Below are 27,488 nucleotides of genomic sequence, written 5' to 3' on the forward strand. Positions count from 1 at the left end.
GTCCCTCCGCCGCCCCCCGGCCGCGGGGAGGACATGGCCGCGCACAGGCCGGTGGAATGGGTCCAGGCCGTGGTCAGCCGCTTCGACGAGCAGGTAACGGGCCCATGGCGAGCGGGAGGTGGGAGCGGAGTGGGGGTGGGGCCGAAGTGGGTGAGGGGAGGAAGGAGCGGCCGCCTCCCCCGCGGCTGCCTCGGGCTTTGGAGGAAAGGAAAAGAAGGGAAGGGGGACAAGTGGGGATGGCCAAGGGGGGAGGTGCGGGGAAGGAGGGGACCTCAGGGAGCTGGGGCTCCTCTTCCCTCCTAAATCGGGAGGTGGGGCCTGTTCCCTGTCCAGCCCTCCAACTCCACATCCCCTTTATCCCAGCCCTTCCGCTTGGTAATGGGGGTGAGTGACCTGGGGGCGCTTTCTAGGGCGCTCCATTTGGATTTAATCATTTCCCCTCTTGCCTCTTTTTTTCTTCTTGAGCGAAGGTGGGTAATATTTAGGGGTCCCTCGTCCTCTTCCCACCGGGGTAACTTAAGGAACCCAAAGGCCTGTCTTGTCTACCCCCTGTAGGAGAACGATAACATCCCGCCCCTCCCCCAGGTTCTGTGGCTTCCTCTCTTGGAGGGGGAAGAGTAGAAGAAAGCAGGGAAAGCACAGGTTTCTTACTTTCTGCTCCATGGTTTCAGTCCGCCCCAGAGCTCCAAGTGCACACACACTGTGCATCTTTTTAATATCCCATATGGGCGTACCCCCATAACCCAATTATACGAGATTGCCTTTAACATTGCTGTTTGCACTGGAAACCGTAGTTCTGAAAGATTTCCCCCCATTTTCGTTCTTTGGCAAGCCCCCTTCCCCTTTTCTTGCCAGCGGTCTGAGATGTGAATATTGCTTTCTCGAATGAGGATCTTGGCGAGTAAGGGGAGAAGGGTGAAAGGAAAGTGGAAAACTGCCTGTGAGCCCCTGACAACATCGAGCAAAGACAGCTGGGATGTGGTCCTAGATCCTATAATTTTGCTAATGTTTTTGACTCTTGTCTCTTGGTTGACAAGAGAACTTTCACTGAGAATGTTTAGGATGTGGGAAGAAAGTTTTAAAACTTAGGGAGGCGACTTTTTAATTCCCTGACTTTCAAACACTAAATTCTGGAGTTGATCAGAATGAATCCACACCTAGCCTTTTGTCAGTGAGAATTCGTTTGACTTTGTGCTGCTATAGGTAGTTGGGGTTGGTTTTAAAAGGGATGCTTTTTGCAGCTACGGTTCTATAGTGGGTTTCTGAAATGAAGGAATTGTTTAGGATTGAGTCAAACTATTTTGTTTTCTGGATATAATCATAAAACATTATAGGAGCTGAGTGGTGGGGGGAAGGGCTCCATAAACATTGATCCATAAACATTTCCTTTCAGAACTGTCTTTCTGACCCACCTAACAGATATCAGGGAGTAGGCAGAGGAATAAGCTACACAGATGAAGTAGAATTTCGAAGCTAATAGAGACTTGAAAGAGTTGTTTCATTCATCCTGTTTCCAGATCAAAAGGCATCTAAACTATTATACTGTACTATTAATCTGATGAAGTAAAATGTTAACTTTGTAAAATAGACTGCATTGTTGATACAGCATTAGATTTAAAACTTGATAAAAAAATACTTTCTGTCCATAATTTGAAAAAGGATTTAAAAGGTACATAGAAGAACCCCAAAGCTGCATCTTGTGGACAGTATAATCTTAAAAAAAAAAAATTAATTAATTTTACAGTAGAATGCTGGACAGAATAATCTGAATGCAGGAATTTAAAGAATTCACATCACAGCTGTTCCCAATTTTTAAAAATTAAAAAAATTCCACTTTAAAAATAAATTCTTCACTTCTTAGCTGTTAATAGGCTTATTTACCATATAAGAAAGAGATAGTTCTCTAAATTTTAAGAGAGAGATGATTTTTATTATGTGCCCAGTAATGCAACATTTTCTTTCTGCACCTAATATTAAAAGACCTTAGGCTTTTTGTGTTTGCTTTGTTATGTGCATTGTGGCGTCTCACTACCATCTGTTAAAAGTTAAGGAAATAAGTTTTTAAAACACCATTTTTCTGTATTATGTTGTAATTAGGAGAGAGATATATAAGACATTATTTCGCACATTTTTTTCTTTCAAAGTTAAAGCCCACTGACTTTGAGATGCAAAAATAGAGCTGTTTTCAATATTTAACATAAGGGACTTATGCATGCTTATTAATTATAGAAGTAATAAATGTTTAATTCAAATTAAAGTTCATCTTAAGTTTGGAGATATGTGTAGTGAGAAACCGAGGCACTGAGTGGTTGAGTGACTTAATAATGAGAACTTCGTTATGAAAAGTATTGAATGTTGGTCAATCGGGAATACTTTTTTCTCACTATTCCATAGAATTTGTTTTACTAATCCATATGTATAGTTAGAAGAGTTTACATTTTTCATTGAGGGTTGGGAAAAGCCCTGTCTGTATATACTGAGAGATATTTGTATAAGAATCTTAATTATTTTGATCAAAACTTTTTGGATTTTTCATATATTGTTTGTACTTGTTTCACTGGCTCCAGGGGGAGTCAAAGTTTTCCTTTTTTATTATAGCCAAGACATGTGTATGTTGAACCACTTTAGTCTCCAGGGAGCATGAGCATATCTAAAGGTGGCAGCTCTGTTTATGCGAATTGCTGTTTTGATTGTGCTTCTAATATTTGTTGTAAATGAAGCAGAAGTACATTACTAACCACTGCTGATTATAGACATGTTGAATTTTTTTTGGTACTAGTGTGCTTAACTACTGAGGCGCATCCCCGGTGCCCCCCACCCCTCAATTTTTTTTTTTTTTTTAATGTTTTTTATTTTGAGACAGGGTCTCACTAAGTTGCTGAGCGTGGCTTTGAATTCACTACCCTCCTGCCTCAGCCTCCCAAGTCTCTGGGATTACAGGCATGTGCCACCATGCCCAGCACAGACAAGTTGAATTTTGATGAGTATTGTTCAGCAACTTGGTGCAGTACCAGTTAAAAGAAATGGTAGTGTTCCATCTTGACTTTTTATGAAAATTATTTGTTCATCTTGACATTTGAGCTCAAATCCTTGTTTCCAAACGATAAAGAAAATTTCTTTTATTTTTTTAAAAATATTTATTTTTTAGGTGTAGATGGACACAACACAATGCCTTTATTTTTATGTGGTGCTGAGGACCGAACCCAGGTCCCGCCCATGCTAGGTGAGCGCTCTACTCCTGAGCCACAATTCCAACCCCAATAAAGAAAATTTCTGCAACCTGATGATATTGCATCTAGACCTAATATTTATTTATGGCCTAAGTTGAATAAGTGTTAATAGTTTTAAGAGGGATTGCCTCCTTGATTAGGGACATGGCAGTTGCAAAAGTGGACAGCCAGAAAGCTGAATTTATAAGTTACATCTTCAGTTTCCTTAACCTGCCTTTATGGCGCCAAATAAGTTTCCAAATTGAAACTGGAGAATTTTAAGCGTGTAGCTTTAAGGTGTGGGCTCTTTAGTCCAGTTTCTTAATAAATTAGAACCTTCTTGTGTGCCTGACCTTGCTGTATGTGCCCCACCTATCTCTCTGAAAGGGAGTAAGGGAAAAATATGGCTACTTGAAGTTTAAAAAAAAAAAAAATTGAGGCCAGGCTGGGTGGTGTATGTCTGTAATCCCAGAAGCTTGGGAGGCTGATGAGACAGGAGAATCATGAGTTCAAAGCCAGCCTCAGTAAGTTTGAGGCACTAAGCAACTCATTGAGACCCTGTCTCTAAATAAAATACAAAATAGGGCTGGGGATGTGGCTCAGTGGTTGAGTACCTCTGAGTTCAATCCCTGGTACCAAAAAAAAAAAAAAAAAAAAAAAAAAAAAAAAAAAATTGAGGGCTGTGGAATATAGCTCAGTTGGTAGAGTACTTGCCTCGTATGCACAGGCCCAGCGCCACAAAATAAAATATAAAGAAGTTAAAAAAAAAAAAAAAATTGAAAGTAGTCATCTTAATGATCTGTTGCAAATATGTTCATTAAAAGCACCATTTCCCATACCTAGTCAAGTGAAATAGTATAAAAAAACAAAATAAAAAATTTAAGGAACATGTTACACAATAAACTTTTATTTTAAAATTTATAATAGCTTAGTGGTTTTTCTTACACATTGAGTGAATGCTAATCAGAATGCCCTTGGAATATGTGGGTAAAATTTACAGCATAAAATGATTGGCAAGTGTCTTTGATGTTACAAACCTCATGCTAATTGGTCGGATAAATAGATTTGTAAAAGTTTGAAGTTATTTTGGATTTTCAAAAAATCTACCCTCTTTAAACACTGGTCTATAATTTTTGTTAGACCTGATAATAAATTGAAAATGAATATTTTTTGATGGTGAGGGATATTTTATGGGTGAGAAATAATTTTTTTGTGGATGAGAAATAATTTATTTTTTATTTTAGAACTTATCCTTTTAAGTACTTTCTTCCAGCTGTTCCACAATTAGTTCTTTATACTCCCCTCAGCATCCCACCTAACCTAGGATTTGACTTAGTCTTTCTTTATGTGACTTCTTCTTTTTCACCTTCAAACTTATTTAAATTTCCTTTCTCTTGGAAATCAAACATTTACTTGGTCCTGCAGATTTCTCTGTGAACCAATCCTTTTTTTCCTTTTGTTGCATTATATCATGCTACATCTACTGTTTATCTACCCTTTTTATAACTCTGATAACTAGTTTCTGCCTCTTTTTAACTTCTGGATTGCTACTTTCTTTTTGATACCAGGGATTTGCTGCTTTTTTTGAAAGTGATTCCTTCTAGAAAACACAGTGGTTTTCCTGGGCACGGTGGCCCATATCTGTAATCCTGACTACTTAGGAGGCTGAGGTAGAATGGCAAGTTTGAGGCTATCCTGGGCAACTTAGGGAGATCCTGTCTCTTTAAAAAAAAAAATAAAACAAAACATAAAAAAACTGGGAATGTAGGTTAGTGCTATCACTAACCTTGGGTTTGATTCCCAATACTAGAAGGTCAATCTTTTAAAATATTAAAAATATTAATTAAATATTTTAAAATATTAAAAAATAACTTTAATATTTTAACAGCATCTCTCTGTGACACAACAGTGTATTGGGAGCTGACCCCACTTAATTTGCCAAACTATATCTCTTACCTCAGCATGCACCTACTTTCTCAGGCAGGTTGGATTATTCTCTTCGTATATATCATACTTACTTCATCTTTTCTTTGTGTATGTACGTGATGCTTTAATACTGCTTTTCCAATTCCTGTAAGTGTCCTGTAAAACTTCATTTCCCCCCCCCCAACTCCTTTTATTTATTTATAAATTTTTTTTGAGTTGTAGATGAATAGAATCTTTATTTATTTTTTTTTATGTGGTGCTGAGGATCGAACCCATTGTCTCATGTGTGTGAGGCAGGCACTCTACCACTGAGCCACAACCCCAGCCCCCTAAACTCCTTTTAGACTAAACTCATTACTATCTTTCTTTTTGGTGTTCTTGTCACTTGGGATTTTATAGAATCACACTGTAAGCTTTTTCTCTCAGGAGGGTTGGTTGAACACAGCTTAGTTTTGTTTTTTTCTTTTGCTTTTTTATCAAAAAAGTAAGAAGACCCGTTAGAATTTTCATAGTCACCCCGAGTGCCCAGCATAGTTAGTGTATCACTCTTGGAATGTTTTTCATATGATTCTTTGTTGAAGGGGCAGACTGGTAAAAAAGTGGTGATTTTAGCTGTTTTCAATGTAAAAAGCTGAATTAATTTGTTTTTTGTAAGAACCTAGGTTTTATAAGTTAAGTGACACTTACTATAACTAGGAATGGGGTAAAAAAAAAAGCGGGCTTAAAGGAAGAACTTATATTTCTTCCTATTGAGTCTTGGGTTTGTCACTTACTGTTAGTGGTAAGGCTCTCCATAAGTTTTTTTTTTTTTTTTTTTTTTGCAATGATAGGAAAATGAATGCATACACTTTAAAAACTCTTGAGATATTTAAACATAAGCCTTATACATTTTCTTTTTTGTTGGTACAGGAATTGAACCCAGGGATACTTAATTACTGAGTCATATCCCCAGCCCTTTTTTTGTTTTTCATTTTGAGTCAGGGTCTTACTAAATTGCCTAGGGCCTCACTAAGCTGCCAAGGCTGCCTCTGAACTTGTGATCCTCCTGCCTCAGCCTCCCAAATTGCTGGGATTACAGGCATATGCCACCACAGCCAGCTTTTATAGCCAAATGATTATTGTTTTTTCACTGCATGAGGGAAAATGACTACTGTCTGGATATTCCCTATTATGTACCTTGTCCAATATATTATACCTTACTTTAGCATTCATTGACAAATACTTAGGGTACTAATAGCATCCTTATGTAACTTATCCTGGATATCTGTAATTGATCTGTTTTCTTGATTTATTATCTAATTTATGGCACATAAATTTATGGTTCTTCCAAGTTTGGGAAGTATAGTAGTAAAATGTCATAATGTTGCTATGTTTTATTTTAAATATTGCATCTTCTTATATTACTCCTTTTATTTGACTTGTTATTTGGCCAATAGGAAGTTGGATTCTTTTCTTAAATCTATTAAAAAAAATTTTTTTTTTTGCAGTCCTGGAGATGGAACCGAGGGGCGCTATACCACTGAACTACATTCCCAACCCTTTTTATTTTATTTTGAGACAGTGTCCCCTAAGTTGCCCAGACTGACCTTGAACTTTCCATCCACCTGCTTCAGTCTTCCAGGTAGCTGGAATTAAAGACATGTTCCATCTTTCCCACTTAAATCTACATTTTGAAAAAAATATGCTTAACATGGAGAATTTTTGTCTTTAAATGAAAATTCAGTGATCTAATACAGTAGTTAGCATGCCTTATTTGTTTTTTAAGTTACTTAGAATGTCATGGGGCATTTTTGTTTTAGCTTTCAAATTTAGTGTTGTGGGGTTCTATATAGGCTATATTATTGCACTATAATAACATGCTTTTAAGGGGAAGCAGTATATTAAAAATATGTTTTACCCACATGTTAGGCAAACTATTTTTCTTTGGGAGTTGTGGTGTATAAGAGATTGTAGGCATAGGAAAGCTCATTTTTTATTTTTCCTAAAGATGATTCTGCTACCACTCAGGAACCCAGATTTTTAAATTATGCAAGCAGGTTTAAGAATACTCAAAGGAAGGGTTGGGGATGTGGCTCAGTGGTAAAGCACTTGCCTGGTACATGCAAAGGCCTGGGTTTAATCCCCAGCACCACAAAAAAATAATACTGAAAGAAAAATGTCAATACATCTACAGTTCTAGAATGGATCATATCATGCTTCAACAGTAGAGAAATAAATAATTGTAGACTTATCAGCCTATTCTGAAGGATATATTTCAGACAGTTCCCCAATGAATAGCAGCTACAAAAATCTTTTTTTAAATAAAGCAATATCGAAAGTTAAGCAAATGGCTTAGATTTTAGGATTGAGGTCATTAAAATGAGTCTGGTCATCTAAAATTTGTATCCTACCTAAAAAACTGAACTGTTGTGCTGACTCATGGTTTTTCTTTACAGTAATAAAAACAGGTCAAAGCTACACATTTTAAAGAATTATCAAAGCTACATATTTAAAGAGAATAACAATAAGAATCTGAGAAAATATTTTATTCCTGGGATTTCCTAGGCAGTTGGCAAAGAAATTTACCAGTTTGAATGGTAGAAAGGCTCATTTTTTAAAAAGGAAGTTTGAGGAGAATGTTATATAGAAGTGGAAGGGGAGGTTTGTGGTCAGCTTAAACTGTTAAAAGGCTTAGAATCAATATTGAAGTAGAATATGGGTATCTTAAGCTGTTTCTTTGCAGGAGATTGACTGTTTATAAAAGCATTGGCTTGTTTCATCTAACATCTTTTAAATACTCTATTTTCTTGGGGGTGGGTAGGGAAAGATGGGACAATTTTCATTTTGACCTTGAAGAGCATAAAAGTTGTTTTTACAATTGTAGTGACTTTAAATTAAGTTTGAGATTTCAGAAACTTGTAATTTCTATATAATACCATGCTTTAGAGCCTTCAGTAAACAGATCTCTCTTAGAGATATGCTTCGATTCAACATTGAAGAATATGAATAACTGGTATTATAGCATTCTCTCTAAAGTCTCATAAAGTATTTGCAATAGGCTGCATATTTGACCCTTCAAATGATATTATATGCCTCTGATATATAATTATGTTCTTTATAAGTAAGAGTGGCTTTTGAGCCAATGACTATATCATCAAAATAATGTTGAGACAAGATAGCCCCAAGCTAATTTGGAATTCCTTCTTATTATAATAAAGACTTGGAATTTTATTTTTAACATGTTACATGTTTTTTTTTTTTCCATAAATGATACTATTATTTTGTAGTAGCAATAACTGAAGGTGCAAAGTTCCAGATTGCATATTTTCTTTAAACCACAGTCTGGCACTCTTTTAGTTTGGTTTAGGGTTGTTACTGCAGCCTACAAGCTGTTGCCTGCTCTTATTCTTATTTTATAGCTTTGAGTGTCTTATCCTATTGAATTTCAGAGAACTTACTCAAATTTTCCTGATGAAATCCTTTCCCCCCTCCTCAATGTTAAGAGGCCTGACTTTAATTTAGTAAATAGCAGTACTTTTAGAAACTTTTATTTTTTTAAAGAGAGAGAGACAGAGAGAGAGAGAGAGAGAAAGAGAGAGAGAGAGAATTTTAATATTTATTTTTTAGTTTTTGGCGGACACAGCATCTTTGTTTGTATGTGGTGCTGAGGATCGAACCCGGGCCGCACGCATGCCAGGCGAGCGTGCCACCTCTTGAGCCACATCCCCAGCCCTACTTTTAGAAACTTTAAAAAACTTTTTGAGGGGCTGAGAATGGAACCTAGGTAATTAGGCACATGAGATAAGCACTGAACCCAGAAACTAATTTTGTTTCGTTTTGAAGTAAAAATATCTTTGCAGATGAGATGACCTTATGTATAAAGATAATCCTAAGAAAACAACAACAAAACTATTAGAATAAACTTCAGCAAAGTTGCAAGACACAAGAAAAATATACAAAAATCAATTTTGTGTACACTAGCAGTGAACTAGTTTTTTTATGATAACAAAAAAATACCATGTGTAGTAACACATGCCTATACAGAAACTTATTTTTTTAAAAAATATTTATTTTTTAGGTGTAGTTGGACACAATACCTTTATTTATTTTTGTGCGGTGCTGAGGATTGAACCCATGCACCTCACACATGCTAGATGAGTGCTCTACTGCTGAGCCACAACCCCAGCCCCAGACGCTTATTTTTAATGACATATTTAACTTATTTTTAACCATAATTTATACTCAGATAATGACCTTTTGGATAATTATGGCTCATAATAATCTCAAGTGATTCTTTTCTGTTTAATTGTTGACAGATTTTCTTGGGTAGTCCTCAAAGTAATTTGAACACGACACAATAACTCTTAATTAGTTTGTGAGGCAGTAAACATTTAGCTAAGGAAAAGCTCTTGTGTGGCACACTCCTGTAATTCAAGCTACTCAGGGGGTTGAGGCAGGAGGATCACAAGTTTGAGGTCAGCCTGGTCAATTTAGCAAGACCCTGTTTCAAAAAATCGAAAGGGCTAGGGATGTAGCTCAGTACAGAGCATCCCAGGTTCAATCCCCAATACTGCAAAAATTTAAAAAGAAAAGGAAAAACAACAACAAAAAACCCCTCTTGCTCCGTAAATTGCACTATGTTCTTGGCCAGTCCCTTTACTTCTCTGTCAATTTTTTATGTTTTCATCTGTTAAATGGGGATCATATGTGTACAACTCACATTGTGGACTCATTTAGTGTCTTAGGGTTGAATCTTTTACATGAAAGGAAACTATTTATAGTCATAAAAATTTCATTATCTGTGTAGTATTTTTCTATTCTTTCTTTGGAGTTTTATTTCTTTTCTGGGAAAAAGTAAAATTAGAGTCAAAGCAACTTGTCCTATTGTATATAGTTTACTAAGTTGAAACTAAAAGTGTGTAGCTTTCTTAATCCTTAGATCAGTTACTCCAATAAATAAAGCTTAACCAAAAAGTTCTAAGTTTTATGAATAGATAACACAAATATTTAAAACTGTAGTGCTGCAGTCTGGCTGGGCACAAAATAACGGAGCCACCACAAAGCCTTGTAGATTCAAACAGCAACTCTTTATTCCTGAACTCTCACCATCACCCTACACGCACATTCTGGGGAAAAAATACACTCCCTCCACCCGGCTCTGCGTACCAATTCTCTCAGAACTCCGCGAGAACTCAAAGGGAACTCAAGGAGCAGGAGCCTTAGGCAGCAGGACACGCCCTATTCCCAGCAGGATCCACCCTAAACCTGGAGCCACCCTAATCCAGTAGGATCCACCCTAAACCTGCCATGCGTCCCACTCCTGCTGTATCAATCTACACAAATTCCTCGCCACCCCCCCCCCACCCCCGTTATTTTGCTGCAGCCAGACTGCAGGCACTGTAGAATGCATTGTTGCTTCCTTACTCACAGATATGTTACACTTTTACCTTTGTGTTCACAATAGAGTACCTGTGAATCTTTTTTGGTTGGCTATATGTTATAAATAGACATAACATTTAAACACTGTATCCTTGGTTTCATTATTTATATATCTCCTTATCACTTCATTCATTAAAGCTTCTTTGGCTACTACAGTTTGTGACATTGTTTTCCTTTAGTTTTCTAACATTATACTCACTGTAGATTTTTAGTTGAGGAGAGTTGAATCCTAAGGTGAGAGAATAGAATTTGTGAGAATGCCAATAGGAATATATAATTATAAATAAGAGATTATGCATTTATTTCATTTTTTTTTTGTCTTGGCATTACAGTCCAGTTTTGTCAGGTTGGTTTTCATACTTCAGAACTTTTCACTTACAAATTGATTAAATTTGAAGCAACTCTGAGCTTTAGTAGTATTAGAATACCTCATGTTGGATTCTTGAGTGTTTGTTTTTCCTGTTATATCTACTTTTTCAGTTTTTCTTTTCCCATAACAACTCTCAAATCTTTAAATTTGTCTTTTAGAATATTCTTTCAACTCTCCTTATCTAAATATGCCAGGCAGGTCTTATTCTTTTTTTTTTAAATTTTTTATTGTTGGTTGTTCAAAACATTACAGATTTCTTGACATATCATATTCCACACTTTGATTCAGGTGGGTTATGAACTCCCACCTTCACCCCATACACAGATTGCAGAATCACATCAGTTACACATCCATTGATTTACATATTGCCATACTAGTGTCTGTTGTGCTCTGCTGCCTTTCCCATCCTCTACCCTCCCCCTNGTATAACCCTGAGGGTCTCCTTCCATTTCCATGCAATTTCCCTTCAGGTCTTATTCTTTTTGAGTAATTGAGAATAAAAGAAAAGCATTTGTGTTTCTATTATGTTTTAGCTTTTGGTCTCCGATAAGTGAATCTGCAATAGGGAATAGGTTAGAATAGGTTTTGTTTTGGTCAAATGTGGTCAACAAAATCAGTAAAGACCTGAGTTCTGGTTTCTGCCCTGGCACAAACTACCTTTATAATGTTATATATATTTCTCCTGAATTCTGAGCCTGTTGCATCTGTAAAATAGAATATGATCTGACAGTTAAAAACTTCTATAACTCTTAAAATGTTTTAGTTTTTTTTCTTTTTTTGAGTGAGTCCTCTGACTGAAAGATATTTCCAGTCACTATTGATTAGTCACAGATCCTTAGTTAAAAGGAATCTGAAATTATTTTAAGGGACTCATCCACAGATGATTGTCTAATTACTACTTGGACATTAAAAGACAAAAGTAGTAATTAATTCATATTTAGAAATATGAAAAATGCAGCAAAGTCACAAAATAAATAAGTCATTTATAATTCCACAACTCAATCATTGTTTGATTTTTTTTTTTTTAAATGTATGTAATTAAGTGTGTTTATTCTGAAATCAGACTGCCGGGATTTGTATTTCTCTGCTACTGTTTAGCCAAATTACTTATCCTCTTTAGGTTTCAGTTTTTCTACTTGTAGGAGTCAGTAGTATCTATTTAGCAGAGGTGCTTGTGAGATTTACATAAGGAAATATTTGTAAAGCATGTGGCACAGTTTCTGACTCACAGAAGGAACTCAGTAGTTGTTGACCACTATTATTGTTAGGTGTTGGAATTGAATGAGATACACTGTTTTGTAGTATGCCTTTTTAAATTTATAATATGAACACTTTGCATATGATTTTTTTTAAAGATAGAGAGGAGAGAGAGAGAGAGAGAATTATTTTTAATATTTATTTTTTAGTTTTCGGCGGACACAACATCTTTGTTTTTTTTTTTTGTATGTGGTGCTGAGGATCAAACCCGGGCTGCACGCATGCCAGGCGAGCGCGCCACCACTTGAGCCACATCCTCAGCCCTACTTTGCATATGATTACATTTTCTTTTTTTAAAAAAATTTTTAGTTGTAGGTTGACACAATATCTTTTATTTATTTATTTTTATGTGGTGCTGAAGATTGAACCTAGTGCCTCACACATGCCAGGTGAGCACTCTACCACTGAGCCACAACCCAAGTCCCTGGGTTACATTTTCTTTTACATTTAACATATTAAGGGATTATATGTACTTTTAATTTTTTAATATTTAAAATAATTTTTGAAATTTTCTATTCTGAGGATGTATTTTTGCAGTCAGAAAAATAACAAAATAAATGAATGTGAAAGTATAAAATGTGACTAATATCTATGTAAATATTACAATCTTGGGCTGGGATTATGGCTCAGTGGCAGAGCACTTGCCTAGCACATGTGAGGCACTGGGTTCAATCCTCAGCACCACATAAAAATAAAGAAAGGTATTGTGTTTATCTACAACTAAAAAATTTATTTTAAAAAGTTACAATCTTGGTTTCTAGTAGTGTAAGGTTAGCTAGGATATGGGTTTTAGACTTTTTGCGTGTGTATATTAGGGATTGAACCCAGGGGTGTTTTACCACTGAGTTACATCCCCAGCCCTTTTTATTTTTTGAGACAGGTTCTCCCTAAGTTGATGAGGGTCTTGCTGAACTGCTGAAGCTGGCTTTGAATTTGTAATCCTTTTGCTTTAGCATCCAGAGTCATTGGGATTACAGGTATACACCACTGCACCTGGCTGGGTTTTAGAGTTTTAAAGGATGGTTATATGGTTGTACTACACAAAATTTAATCAGTCCCCTTAAAAGAAATATGAGATCACATTAAAGATGTGAGGTGACAGAGAAGAATAGGTTTAATTTATAATAACTGTGGGATAGATAGTGAGTAGTGTAAGCAATACTTAGCAATATGGACAGTATTAAGGATTTGCTGAATTTGGGGACCTTGTCTTGGTTATTTCTATCATAGTCACTAGAATTGAGGTAAGAAAAGTTGAGGATCAGATAGATGTTGGATAGGTGGTCTACTTTGACATGGAAGTCACCTAAATTAGGGTTACCAGATTTAGCATGTAGAAATATATGATGTTCAGTTAAATCTGAGTTTCAGATGAACAGTGAATACATTTTTAGTATTAAGTATTGCTCAAGTATAGCCTGAGGCCTGTTTATACTAAAAAAATTGCTCATATTTATCTGAAATTCAGATTTAATGGGGAATCCTATATTTTATCAGGCAACCCTAGCCTAGATAAGTGGTGGATGTAGAATAGAGGAGAAACTGAGCTAGGAGCCATTTTTTTTAATTAGGGGAAAATAGAAAATAATTAGTTGACTGTTACAGGGTTTGTTAGTGAGTAGTACATGAGTCATAAGGGAGAGTAAGTTTTTTTTTTTTTTTTTTTCCGATTCCAGGGATTAAAACCAGAGGTCTTTTACCACTATTCCACATCCGTAGCCCTTTATATTTTTTCTTTTGAGACAGGGTCTCCACTAAGTTGTGTAGGACCTTGCTAAGTTGTGCTGAGGCTGGTCTTGAACTTGTGATTCTCCTGCCTCAGCCTCTTGAGTCTCCAGGATTAGCATGTGCCACCATATGGCAAGAGTGAGTTTTTATAAAAGAAAAGAGTTTGGAATTTGGCCTTCTTGAGTCTTCCATTCATTGTTTTAATTCTATCCTCTCTAACTTGACAGAGTAAGTTTGTCTGTTTACTTTAAAAATACTTGAAGACAGGTGTAATTATTCTTTAGATCTTCCCTCAGCCCTAAGAAAAACTTAGTTCTTTCTTCAGCAAAGGATATGTTTCTAAGATGTCTTATCATCTTGTTGTTCTTTTGTTTCAAAGGAGGTCAATACTCAGGCATACTGTTTTTCATTTTTTCTCTCAATATTTTTCTAGATGAGGGCCTTACATGAAACTTTTCTCATAAATGCTGACCTTCAGGTATACTGTGTCTTTGGTATTCACGTATTACCAGTGTAGTAAACCTATCAAAAGTGTTAATGGGCATGTTTTTATGTTTTTGAGTTTTATCATGACATATTTCAAACATAAACAAAAATAGGTGATATAAATTAATTCCCATGTATCCACTACCAGCTACTACCTAGTCTTTTTTCCATCCACATTCCTACCCATTTCTAGCTCTGACCTCTCCATCATTTTGAAGCAGTTCCTTATATCATCTCACTATGATTTAGTCTTAATTCATGCTGACTTTAAGAACTGTGTGATATAAAAGCAGAACTCAATAAGGAATCAGAAGACTTGAGTCCTAATTTTTTACTGGAGTGAGTTATAACCTCATCAAATCCATCTGTCTTGAGCCCTGAATTCCTAATATGTTTAAGAGTATGCAGGTTGTAGAGAGACCTTCCCTTTTTTCACAGGTACTTTGAAAATCAAAGATTTGTGGTATGAGGGTACTTTGTAAACTCTGAACTTAAAAGCACTTTATACAGGTTATGATTTCATCATCAGTAATAAGTGGTGTTTCTCTGTATAGGTGTTAAGAAGTCATCTGTATAGTAGTCTTAGAATTATTCCGATGTTGGTATTTAGTCTGTAGTACATTTTCACCTGTGCTAATCAAACTACCTGAGAGGAGAAACTCAGAGAAGGAAAAGGTGACTTTGGGCTTGTAGTTTCAGAGATCTCAGTTTATGGTCAGCTTACTCCATTGCTCTGGGCTGAAGTGAAACAAAACAACATGGCAGAAGTGCATGGCAGAGGAAAGCTGCTCAGGTCATGCTACCAGGAAGAAAGCAGAGAGAGGGGAGGGCCAGGGATAGACATAGTCCAAGGCCACACCCCCAGTGACTTACTTCTTTCAACCACACACACCCCACTTGCATACAGTTATATTATTAATCCATCACATGCATTAGTCCACTGATGAAGTTTTAGCTTTCATAACTCAAGTCTTTTTTATCTCTGAACATTGCTACATTGCCTAACACATGAATTGTTTAGGGGACATTTTTAGATCTAAACCATAGCATACCTTACTCAGCCTTGCATTTTGACAGAGCAGCATCTACTCATTCCTACTCTGGCACCTGTCTATTCTTCCTGACTTCTCAAAGTTTACTGATAACATTTACCTTGTCATGTTTCCAAGTTTTTGTCTATACCCTTGGGTTAATTTATTTATTTTTAATTTTTAAAAATTTTTAATATTTTTCAGTTTTCGGCGGACACAACATCTTTGTATGTATGTGGTGCTGAGGATCGAACCTGGGCCGCACGCATGCCAGGCGAGCGCGCCACCGCTTGAGCCACATCCCCAGCCCCTTTAGTTAATTTATGTAAACTTGAATTCAGATAAAGCTGGAAGGTAGAGTTTCCATGCTTTATCCAATAGTTGAGCAATGCTTTTTCAAATTTGAAGGTCAACCGGGCGTGGTGGCACACTCCTGTAATCCTAGTGGCTTGGGAGGCTAAGGCAGGAAGATTTGAGTTCCAAGCCAGCCTCAGCAATGGCGGGGCATTAAGCAACTCAGTGAGACCCTGTCTCTAAATAAAATACAGAATAGGGCTGGGGATGTGGCTCAGTGGTCGAGTGCCCCTGAGTTCAATCCCTGCCTGGTACCCCAAAAAACAAACCCCACAAATTTGAAGATCGTTTTGTTGCTTTAAATAATTAGAAGTAAAAATTGAATAGTTTTGTTTCTAATAATCTGTTAGTATTGCATAGTCTAGTGGTTCATGTTCTTACTTCCTTATTTTTTTTTTTTTTGGTACTGGGAATCAAACCAAATACAGGGCCTCTGTATGCTAGGCAATCCTCTACCATTGATCTATAATCCTAGCCCATTAACTCTTTGATCCTAATATATGTTAAATAGTTTTCAATATTTTGGCATTTTATTTTTCAAGTCTCTAATTATTCTGAAATTTTAATTGTTTTAACTCTTCTATTAATATGCCCATTTTGTGTGGTATGTATTCTTTGTTAAGCATCTTCATAAAACTGAGTTTGGGAGAGGCTAAAGCACTTGCCTCACATGTATGAGACACTGGGTTTGATCTTCTGCACCACATAAAAATAAATAAAGATACTTTGTGTTAAAAAAAAAAAAAGGTGGTGGGGGATGTAACTCGGTTGTAAAAGTACCCTTGGGTTCAGTTCTCAGTATCCCCCCACCAAAAAAAAAATTGTGCCTGTATTACTTAAAAATCATTGTTACAAAACTGTCTTTGGTGCAAGATTAGGATGCATGGAATACTTGTGAATATATGTTAAAATTAAGTAGTCCAAATCTGTGCACATAGTTTAGCAAACAGGTCTGAAGTAAATTGTTACTGATTTGTGCATTATAGTCAAAATATTACACTTGAGAAAATGTACTAGTGTGGTGAAGTATGTATCCAAAATTCAATCTTGTGTCTATAAAGATTCTGTGCCATTAGCATTTGTGTCATTATGAGGTGACTGGTCCTCAGTGTCATTCATATGTGTTTACTGTTAGTAACTGCACTGTTCTAAACAAACCATGCAGGTCAGCTTTTGGAAATATACTGACTGCAGGTATGTTGAGAACTCTAGGCTGTCATCTCACAATGTCTGAGAAGACAAGTGTGCATCCATATGCCACTGGGGAATACCCTTCTGCTGTGTTTATCCTTTAGGTGGCATGATAACAGAATTATATCATGAGGATTAAGCAATGAAAGATTATAAACCAATTTTTGGACTGAAAAAGCAGGGTTCGGTGATTAAGTGGAGGCATTGATTTTGTGGTGAAATCCCGAACTTGTAGGGAAGCACAAGAAAAGAATGGAAAAGATGGTTGGGTGGGCATGGTGGGGCACACCTGTAATCCCAGCAGCTCTGGAGGCTAAGGCAGGAGAATTGCAAGTTCAAAGTCAGCCTCAGCAACTTAGGCCCTAAACAACTCAGCCAGCCCCTGTCTCAAAATAAGAAATAAAAAGTGCTGGGGATGTGGCTCAGGGTTCAAACCCTAGTATCTCCCCCACGCCAAAAAAAAAAAAAAAAAAAAAAAAAAAAAAGGAAAAAGTGGAATGAAGTCTGAGACGACATGTGGAAGACTAATGAAAAATCTTATGTGTAGTTGGAAACTCAGAGGTACAGAAGAGAGAGAAGTATGGAAACAAATACTTGAAGAGATAATGGTTAAATGTTTTCCAAAACTGATGACAGATATCAATCCATAATTCAAGTTTTGTAAAATTCTAAGCACAGTAAATACAAAGAAAACTACACTTGGGTATATATCTTCATTGAACTGTTGAAAACTGAAGACAAAAAGAAACTCTTAAAAGTTAGGGGAAAAACTGTTTTCAAAGGGTCAATATTGTGCACACACCTGTAAACCTAGATGCTTGGAAGATTGAACAGGGAGGATCAGGAGGATTGCAAGTTAAGGCCAGCCTGGGCAAAGTAGCAGGACCCTATTTCAAATTAAAAAAAGAAAGAAAAGGGCTGGGGATATAGCTCAGTGGGTTCCAGCTTCAGTACCTGCCCCCTCCAAAGAGCAATGATATAATTGATGGCTAACTTTTCTTTTTTTTTTTTTTTAATAATTTTTTTTTAATATTTATTTTTTAGTTTTTGTCGGACACAGCATCTTTGTTTGTATGTGACAGACGAGCATGCTACCGCTTGAGCCACATCCCCAGCCCGATGGCTAACTTTTCAACACAAGGTAGAAACAAGCATTCTTAAAGTGTTCAGAAACAGAACAGACTGTGAAGCTTGAATTCTGTTTCCAACAGAAATAGCCTTCAGAAAAGAAGAAAGCCACTTTTAAACAAAAGCTGAGAGAATTTGTTACCAGCAAACCAGTACTATAAGATTACTAAAGTTCTTTAGGTGGAAGGAAAATGTCTCAAATGGAAGTACAAAACTGTTAAGAAACTGTGAAGGACATTCAATTTAGTATGCCAGTAAATATACAAGAACATTGCCTTTTTTTTTGTTTTGGTTAATTTTTGGAACTATTGGTTTTTATTATTCTAGAATGATAACATTTCTACAGTTTATTTTTAATAATTTTTTTAATATGTTGATGGATCTTTATTTTATTCATTTATTCATATGTGGTGCTGAGAATCGAATCCAGTGCCTCACACATGCTAGGCAAGTGCTCTACCACTAGGCCACAACCCTAGCCCATGTTCTTAATTTTTCTGAAGGCCTGTTTATCAGTTTTTTTGGGGAAGAAAAAAAAAAAAAGATCATGCTTTTGGTTATCTAAGAAATCTTTGCTGGGCTGGGGATGTGGCTCAAGCAGTAGCACGCTTGCCTGGCATGCGTGCGGCCCGGGTTCTATCCTCAGCACCACATACAAACAAAGATGTTGTGTCCGCCGAAAACTAAAAAAAAATAAATATTAAAAATTCTCTCTCTTTCTCTCTCAAAAAAAAAATTAAAAAAAAAAAAAGAAATCTTTGCTATACAAGGTCCCAATTTTTCTATTATTTTCTATCTTTTTGCAGTATTGGGATTGAGCCCAGAGCACTCTACTACTGAGCTACATCCCTAATTAATCCTTTTTATTTTTTGAGACAGGTCTTTTTAAATTGTCTAGGCTGGCCTTGAACTTGTGATCCTCCTGTCTCCGACTGAAGAGTTGCTGGAATTACAGGCATGCATCACCACTCCCAGCTCTCCTAGTTCTTGGAGAAATGTTTTGTTTTAGGTTTTATACTAAGGTTTGACTCATTTTTAGTTAATTTTTGGTGTGATTCTGAATGCGTACTGTAATGCTAATACTGTATAGTTTTTATTATTATTTATTTTAAAAAAACTATTATTTATTTTTTAGTTGTAGTTGTAGACAATATCTTTATTTATATGTGGTGCTGATGGTTGAACCCAGGGTCTTGCACATGCTAGGCGAGCGCTCTACCACTGAGTCACAACCCCAGCCCTTAGTTTTTATTATTGTACTTTATAGTACAGTATGAAATCAAGTAGTATAAGTCCTCTAACTTTGTTTTTTCTCCAAATTGTTTTAACTAGTCTAGATTCTTTGTATGTACATATACATACATAGTTTAGGATCATCTTGTTCATTTTGATAGGGATTGTGTTGAATACGTAGGTCAGTTTTGGGAGAATTGTCATTTTTAACAGATATTTTAGTTTTAATTTCTAATTGTTTCAAATATATAGAAATATATTCATTTTCCTTTTTGTTTTTATTTTTAGATAGGGTATAGTTTTTTTGTGTGTGTTTGAGTTTAAAGCGGTACTGAGGATTGAACCCAGGGCCTTATGTATACTAGGCAAGCGCTGTACCACTGAGCTATGTCCTAGCCTTTTTTTTTTTTTTGTTACTGGGGATTGAACCCATGGGTGATTTTCCCACAAAGCCACATCCCCAGCCCTTTTTATTTTTTGTTTTGAGACAGATCTTGCTATTTGCCCCAGGTGGTCATGAATGCAGTTTTCCTGCCTCAGTCTTTTGAACAGCTGGGATTATAGGTATGGACCACTTCACCTGGCTGTTTTCTTTTTTTAAAAATTTTGTTTTGAGATAGGGTCTTTCTGAGTTGTCCAGGCTGGCCTCAATCTTGTGATCTTTCTGCCTCAGCTTGCTGAGATGTTCTGGGATGTTCTACTGCGCTTGGCTCCAGCCATAGTCTCCCACCCCCTGTACTAGGGGTTGAACCCAGGGCCTTGCGTATGCTAGGCAAGCATTTAACCACTGAGTTACATCCTCCAGCCCTCTCATCAAAGATTTTAGGAATAATTCTGATTGTCCTTCACAGAATTCATCTAAACATATTTGGTAGTCTAGTTTCTGCTTAACCTGTAAAAACTATACTAAATGTAAGGAGTCTTTGTATTATTAGATTTTATAGAAAAATATAGCTGGGGTGATGCTGACAGAAATAAGAAACAGATAGGGAGAATCAACTCTTTAGGCCTCCTCTGTCTTGTGGTATCTTTTAGTGTCTCTTTGGCAGAGCATTAACAAGCCAGTTGGCAAAGGAGAAATAAAATTTGTACAGTAGTTCCACCATCAGAAAACAAAGTATAGGGCTGTGGTCATAGCTTAGTGGTAGAGAACTTGCCTAGCATGTGTGAGGAACTGGGTTTGATCCTCAGCACCACATAAAAAAATAAATAAATAAAGGTATTGTGTCCATCTACAAACTAAAAAAAAAAGTATAGAGGATGGCTTGAAGGTAAGGTGAGAGATAGTAGTTTAGTACGGTACCTCTTTGGCTATTCATCAGCCACATATGCCTTTAAATAGTATTTCATTTTCTGTATAGGAAAAAAAGGACTCTAAACATTTGATAAACAAAATGGAAATATCTCTTGTAAAAATGAAGATGTGGGGGGGGCTGGGGTTGTGGCTCAGTGGCAGAGCGCTTACCTAGCATGTGTGAGGCACTGGGTTCGATTCTCAACACCACATATAAATAAATTAATAAACAAAATAAAGGTCCATCGACAATTAAAAAATAAAGATGTCCTAACCCTCTTCCCCAAATGAGGAGCAAACTCCTAATTTATTGTATCCATTTCTGGATGATAGTTACACTATCCTTTTCTTTACTGTGTTAATTATGACTCAGATTCGTAGTGCTGCCTGAATATCCTGTTATCTAAGGACTAAATTGTAAAGCCTACCTTTACTAATAAAGTTTGTGTAACGTTGAGAAGAGAGCTTTGGAAGCTGAGACAGGAGGATCGAAAGGTCAAAGCCAGCTTAAGCAACTTAGTGAGACTCTGTCTCAAAATAAAAAGTAAAAATGGATGGGGATGTGGCTCAGGGTTGAGTGCCATGAGTTCCATCCCTGGTACTTCCTTCAAAAAAACAACATTGAGGAGAAGAGAGAAGAAATTGTCTTATATATTCACAGTATCTATTTCCCCATACTAAGCATGGAAGAAAATATGTGTAGCTGCTATAGACCTTGCTTCTGTTACTAGTTGAGAGATTGCAATTCCTGTTTATAATTTTCTTCTTTTGTTGCCTGGACCATGTTTCCTTGGCCCTCATTGTGGATTTCAGATGGTGGGGTAAGCCAAATCTTCATTAATGAAGAATATGACTCCTCACTGGGTCTTACTTCTCACTCAGGTGTGTGTGTGATTATGTGGCTATAGTTTTTCATTAACTTTTGCTTTTAAACATACAAGTTTAGAGACATTTCAGACATTCCTCGAAGTTCAAGATATAATTCTTCCTCTTTTCTTTATGCAGCAGCAGCCTGGTATCTCCTTGGTAATCAGGCTGAATGACACCATCTAATAGAATAAGCTCCTTCTTTGATGTTGATGGAGTACAGTGATTCTCAACTGGGGGTAATTTTGCCTTCTAAGGGACATTGGCAATGTCTGGAGATGTTTTTAATTTTTAATTGCCCTCCCTTTGGGAGGGCAGTGCTACTGACATCTAGTGGATAGAGCATCCTACAATGCACAGGAAAGAATTATCCAGTCTAAAATGTCAGGGATGCCAAGTTGAGAAAATTTTTTTTTTTAAAAATTTATTTTTTAGTTGTAGTTGGAAACAATACCTTTATTTTACTTATTTATTTTTATGTGGTGCTGAGGATCGAACCCAGGGCCTCACCTGTGCTAGGCAAGCAGCTCTACCGCTGAGCTACTACCCCAGCCCCCAAGGTGAGAAATTCTGATTTAGTGTCATGGAGGCAATGATCATGAGGTAGTTTCAACATCCATTTCAGTGGATCCTAGTGGAATCATTCCTTTCATGAAAACAAAGGCCTCCAAATTAGCAGGTATCCAAGTGGGAGGTACTAGAAGTAAAACTTCTGCTAATGGGGTTTTTAGGGATAGTATCAAATGGACCTCTTTTGCTTCTGTTCCTTGATTCTCAGACCCATGTAGTCTGGCTGTTGGGAAAACAATATTTGATTCAAAGTAAGTGCATCCTGTAAGATGAACTCTGGTTCTTGAGGAGTTGTTCTAGCTAGCATTGTAACTGAGTTTTGAGTAGGCTAGTTGTTGGTAGAAGCATTGCAGGCAGGGAGGCAAATCTACTCCAGAACATGTGTATTGCTGTTGGGAAAAATTTTGTTCCTTCTATGTAAATCTGTATGTATATATAGGATCTATTTTCCTCCTGTTATAAAGTATGTTACTATCTACTAATACTTTGTGAATATTGCATTTTCTCATTAAAAAAGAAAAGCAAAATAATTATCTGACCAAGAAAAGCTATTAGTAAATTGTAGACTTTTTTTAAATATTTTTTTTAGAGAGAGAGAGAAGAGAGAGAGAATTTTTTTTTAATATTTATTTTTCAGTTTTCAGTGGACACCTTTATTTTATTTTATGTGGTGCTGAGGATCGAACCAAGCACCCCGCGCATGCCAGGCGAGCGCGTTACCGCTTGAGCCACACCCCCAGCCCCAAAATTGTAGACTTTTAAACACTAATTACCTACCAACTTTGGAGTAACTATAAACTAGTGAGTTTTGACTATGGACTTTACTCATACAGATTTATCATTATTACCTCTATGTCAGATTTTGTTGAAATCCTCCTGGTAGAAATCCATTGTTATGGATTGAAACTTTTAGGCTTCCATTTATTTCAAGATACAAACTGAATTGATATATTATAATATTTTTAATAGTTTTATCAAATTTAGGTGAGATTTATTATTATTATTTTTTGGGGTACCAGAGATTGAACTCAAGGGAACTCAACCACAAGCCACATCCTCAGCCCAATTTTATATAGTATTTAGAGTCAGGGTCTCACTGAGTTGCTTAGTGCTTTGGTGTTGCTGAGGCTGGCAATCTTTCTGCCTCAGCCTGCCAAGCTGCTGGAATTACAGGCATGTGCCACTGAGCCTGGTTAGGTAAAATTTAATTTCATTGAAAGTTGAAGGGAGAAAGGCTAAATTGTAATCAGATAACTAAAGAACTTTTATTAATAGGGTTAGCAGTTTTCATCTGGAATAATGTATATGTTTCAAAGCAGTAAATAGTTCAGATAAGAGTATCTAATCAGAATCTATTTAACCCACCTGCTTAAACATAGAGGCAACCTTGCGATACCAAAGAGATACCAAAGGAAACCTTGAGAATATTAAATTTTAAAAGTCCTCCCTTTCAAGGCCCTACCAAAACATAACAACTTTAAAATTATTTATTTTTATTAATTATCTATTTTTAAAAAAATATTTATTTTTTAGTTGTAGTTGGACACAATACCTTTATTTTATTTATTTATTTTATGTGGTGCTGAGGACTGAACTCAGGGCTCCACATGTGCGAGGTGAGTGCTCTACCACTGAGCCACAACGCCTGCCCCCTTAATTATCTGTTAATTATATCTGTGTTCCACGAGGACAGGGATTTTGTTTTTTTTCTTTCATTGTTATATACTTTGTTGTTAGTATAGTGCTTTGCACATAGAATGTATTTGTTGAATGAATGAATATGTGAAATATTCCAAAAAAGAAATATTCCACACTCTTGAAGTGTTTGTCTTATAATGGTCTTATCAAATTGTAGACTGGCTCTTATTTACCATTTTTAGTCCATTCTAACCAAATCATATTTTTACCCATTCTTTGGCATTTATTTTTGAACTCCTATAAAAATGCTAAAATGTAGTTTAAACCTCAGCATTTATGAATTAGAAGTTCAGTATTGCATGATTTAAAGGGTTGAATTGTAGAGAAATTGTCTTTCAAATATGGTACATATATTAAATGAATACATGGTTGGTTTATACTAGGTAAATGAGATAGATGCATTATTTATATTTAGTATTTTATGGCTTTATTCTGTATTTTGTGTGTCAGAAGCATAAAAGGTGCTAAAAGAATTTCAAAAAAAATTTTTTTTAGTTGTTGGTAGACCTTTATTTTATTTATTTATATGTGGTGCTGAGAATCGAACCCAGCGCCTCACACATGCCAGGCAAGTGTGCTACCGCTGAGCCATAACCGTAGCCCCCTAAAAGAATTTTTGAACCTAGAAGTTGAAGGGATTTCTTTAACTTTTAACTTGAAACAATCACAAGTAAGAATGAAGAATTTACTTGATTTTTCTCATTCTGTGAAAATTATTCTGTGTCTGAAGAATGCGAGTGTTTAAATAGTGCTTCATAAATATCCCTAGGCATAGCACAGTTTCTGCTTGGAAGAGTCATAATAAGCATTCAACTGTTAAATGAATGAAAGAGTTTTAACTTTATTCTCTGGATGACAGGGAGCCATTGAAAGGTTTTAAGCATGAATGGCATGCGCACATATTTTAAAATGTGTTTCTTTGTAGTTAGACAGGATATGGATTTGAGGGGACCATATTAAAGGCAAGAAGAATTAGAATTATTAGTAATAAGAGTTGGTGCTCTGAGCTAGGGAGGTTATGGTAGGAATTCAGAAGAGAGGGAGACGAGAAATCTGTTTAGAAGATAACATTGAAAGGGGGACAAGGAAGAGACTAAAGCAAGGGTTAAAGACAGAAGTTGTGAATGACAGCTTTCTGTTTTTTTTTTAGGGAAAAATTGTTTTGAATGATAAGTAAGGGATTTATGTTTTGAAGTTGGGTATTTCCTATTCGGATATTTTCTTTGGAGATGCTTTTTGTTTTTTTGCCTACATCAGAACAAATTCCGTCAGGCACAGTGGTGCATGCCTGTAATTCCCAAAATTTGAGAGGCTCAGGCAGGAGGATTGTGAGTTTGAGAACAACCTCAACAATTTAGTGAGGCCCTAAGTAGCTTAGAGAGAACCAGTATTAAAAATTAAAAAAAAAAAAAAAAAAAAAAACCTGGAGATGTAGCCCAGTGGTAAAGTGCCCCCTGGGTTCAGTCCCTGGTGACAAACAATTACAAACAAAATCCCTTTAACTTTTTTTTTTTTTCCCAGTGCTGGGAATTGAACCCAGAACCTTGTGCATGCTAGGCAAATGCTCTACCATTGAGCTTCTTGTACCAAAACCCTCTTCAAGTTCTATTTCTTTTTCTTTTTTTTCCTTTTGTTTTTTTGATACCAGGGCTTGAACTCAGGGGCACTCAACCACTGAGCCACACCCCCAGCCCTATTTTGTATTTTATTTAGATACAGAGTTTCACTGAGTTGATTAGAGCCTGGCTGTTGCTGATGCTGACTTTGAATTTGTGATCCCCCTGCCTGAACCTCCAGACCTGCTGGGATTATAGGCCTGTGCCACCACGCCCAGCTCCTCAGGTTCTTTGGATGGAGTCTTGCCATTGAAATAGGCACACATTATTTTATTTTGCTCAAGTATATTTATACTGACAGACTCAAATATCTACTACTTTTACATTTTGTTTGACTATACTTGTATTGGATCAAATGTACTTTTCTTATTAAATTGTTGTCTGCCTTTGGTCCTAAAGAGCATTTCCACCTCTGTAATTTTATTTTAATATTGGTTTTCCAATAAACTGAGGATGAATATATCATCTAAAGTATATGTTTTAGGGCTGGGAGTGTAGTTCAGTGATAGTACGTTTGCCTAGTTTGTGGGTAGCCCTGAGTTTAATCCCTACCACTGGTGCAAGGGGAAGTGTGTGTTTTGTAATACCTTTTGTTGTTGTTGTTGGACTGTCTATAATGGAATCATTTGGCATTGGGAAGAAATGGTTAAAAGTAGACTGGTCATCTGAATGTGAAGTGAGAGGACTTTTAGGTTTAGGCCTGGAAGCGCAACTTTTTGGGCTCTGCCCTCTTCGTGATGATTCCAGGTTTATTTTAATCTGCTTGTTTCTCTTTTAATGAATGTAATTCTCTTTCATTCAGCCTGATAAGTGACATGGCTGTTAGTACTGACTAAATAGCTCTGCTTTTGGCTTGAACCAAGTTGTAAACTTGGCACAGAGGCAGGTGCTTGAATTGTTATAAATGCTTTGTTATTAGCACTTAGAATCTTTGTCATTCAAAAACGATTTTCTCAGCCCCACAAAGGGAGTGAAGCCTGGATGAGAATCTTCACTGACTGCTGCCTTTCTTCTGTAATTTTTTTTTCTTTTTCTTTTTTTGGTGGTGCTGGGTTTTTAGAACTCACGGCCTTGTATATATGAGGCAAGCACTTTACCAACTGAGCTATATCACCAGCCCTCTCTTCTGTAATTTTTATTTTATTAAAATGTATAATTTGTGAACTTGGCTAGAATATTTTGTTATGTTATTAAAATTTTGAATTCCAAATATTGATCCATGAACATTTTTTGGCCTGTTTGACTTTATAAAAGGGTTAACAATCACATTTATGGAGATCTGGTCAAATGTGTTTGGCCTTCATTATCAGTCTTTAAAAATCTTTATTTTTCATTTTCATTTTTAACATCAGTCATGTTATTTCTTCACATAATAAGAAAAAGGGATGATTTGGGAATTCAGTTAATAGCTTTTTAAAGAATCATATTAGGAAAATGACTTTCATAAATAAAGATAATTGGAATATTAGTTAAAATGATCTGGGGCTGTGGATGTGGCTCAGTGGTAGATTGCTTGCCTAGCATGTGCAAGGCCCTCCAGTGATGATCTGGAGTAGCTTGTTTTCATATGTGTCTTAGTGCATTTAGGCCACAATAACACAATAAGATAAATTAGGATGTTAAATTTGTTCCTCACCAAACCTGAGCCTGAAAACACACTTTTCTTTGCCTTCCAGTTTATCACTGAGATTATGGCAAACTTTGAGGCCATTCTGATTCCTATGACTTTGTCAACTTATTTTTTTCATTTCTAGAAGTCCTTGGGATGTTTTTTCTTTATCCTTCTTATTCTGCAATTCAGTAATAATATACTTGAATATCAAATAAATAGGTCTTTTCAGTTGGGAAACTCATGGTTTCCAAAACCTGATAATTTCTTTTTTTTTTTTTTTAATTTAATTTTTTTTATTAGTTACAAAACCTGATAATTTCTTAAGCAATGTCTTTCGCCAAGCTTATTCATTCTCCCTTCAACCCTCATATCTCACATGTTGGAATTAATCATGTAATTTTTAAAATTATGTTTTCTATCATTAGTGCATGTCTTTGTTTTCATGGGGAGAGAGTCTTGACTTGCTCTTCTGAGTTTTTTTTTTTTTTTTTTTTTTTTTT

General features: G+C 36.2%; 1 protein-coding gene across 9 annotated transcripts in view; it reads left to right on the forward strand.

Moving 5' to 3' along the window:
* Positions 1–6: 6 nt before the first annotated feature.
* Nf1 (neurofibromin 1) overlaps positions 7–27,488 on the forward strand; it is a 245,823-nt gene continuing 218,341 nt past the window's right edge. For all 9 annotated transcript variants that reach the window (XM_048794474.1, XM_048794490.1, XM_048794485.1 and 6 more), the window contains exon 1: positions 7–93. In XM_048794474.1, the coding sequence (XP_048650431.1) occupies positions 34–93 (60 nt within the window). In that variant the 5' untranslated portion in view covers positions 7–33. The remainder of the gene's footprint in view (positions 94–27,488) is intronic.

The sequence above is a fragment of the Marmota marmota genome, unplaced genomic scaffold (assembly GCF_001458135.2).
Source record: "Marmota marmota marmota unplaced genomic scaffold, marMar, whole genome shotgun sequence".
NCBI lineage: Eukaryota > Metazoa > Chordata > Mammalia > Rodentia > Sciuridae > Marmota > Marmota marmota.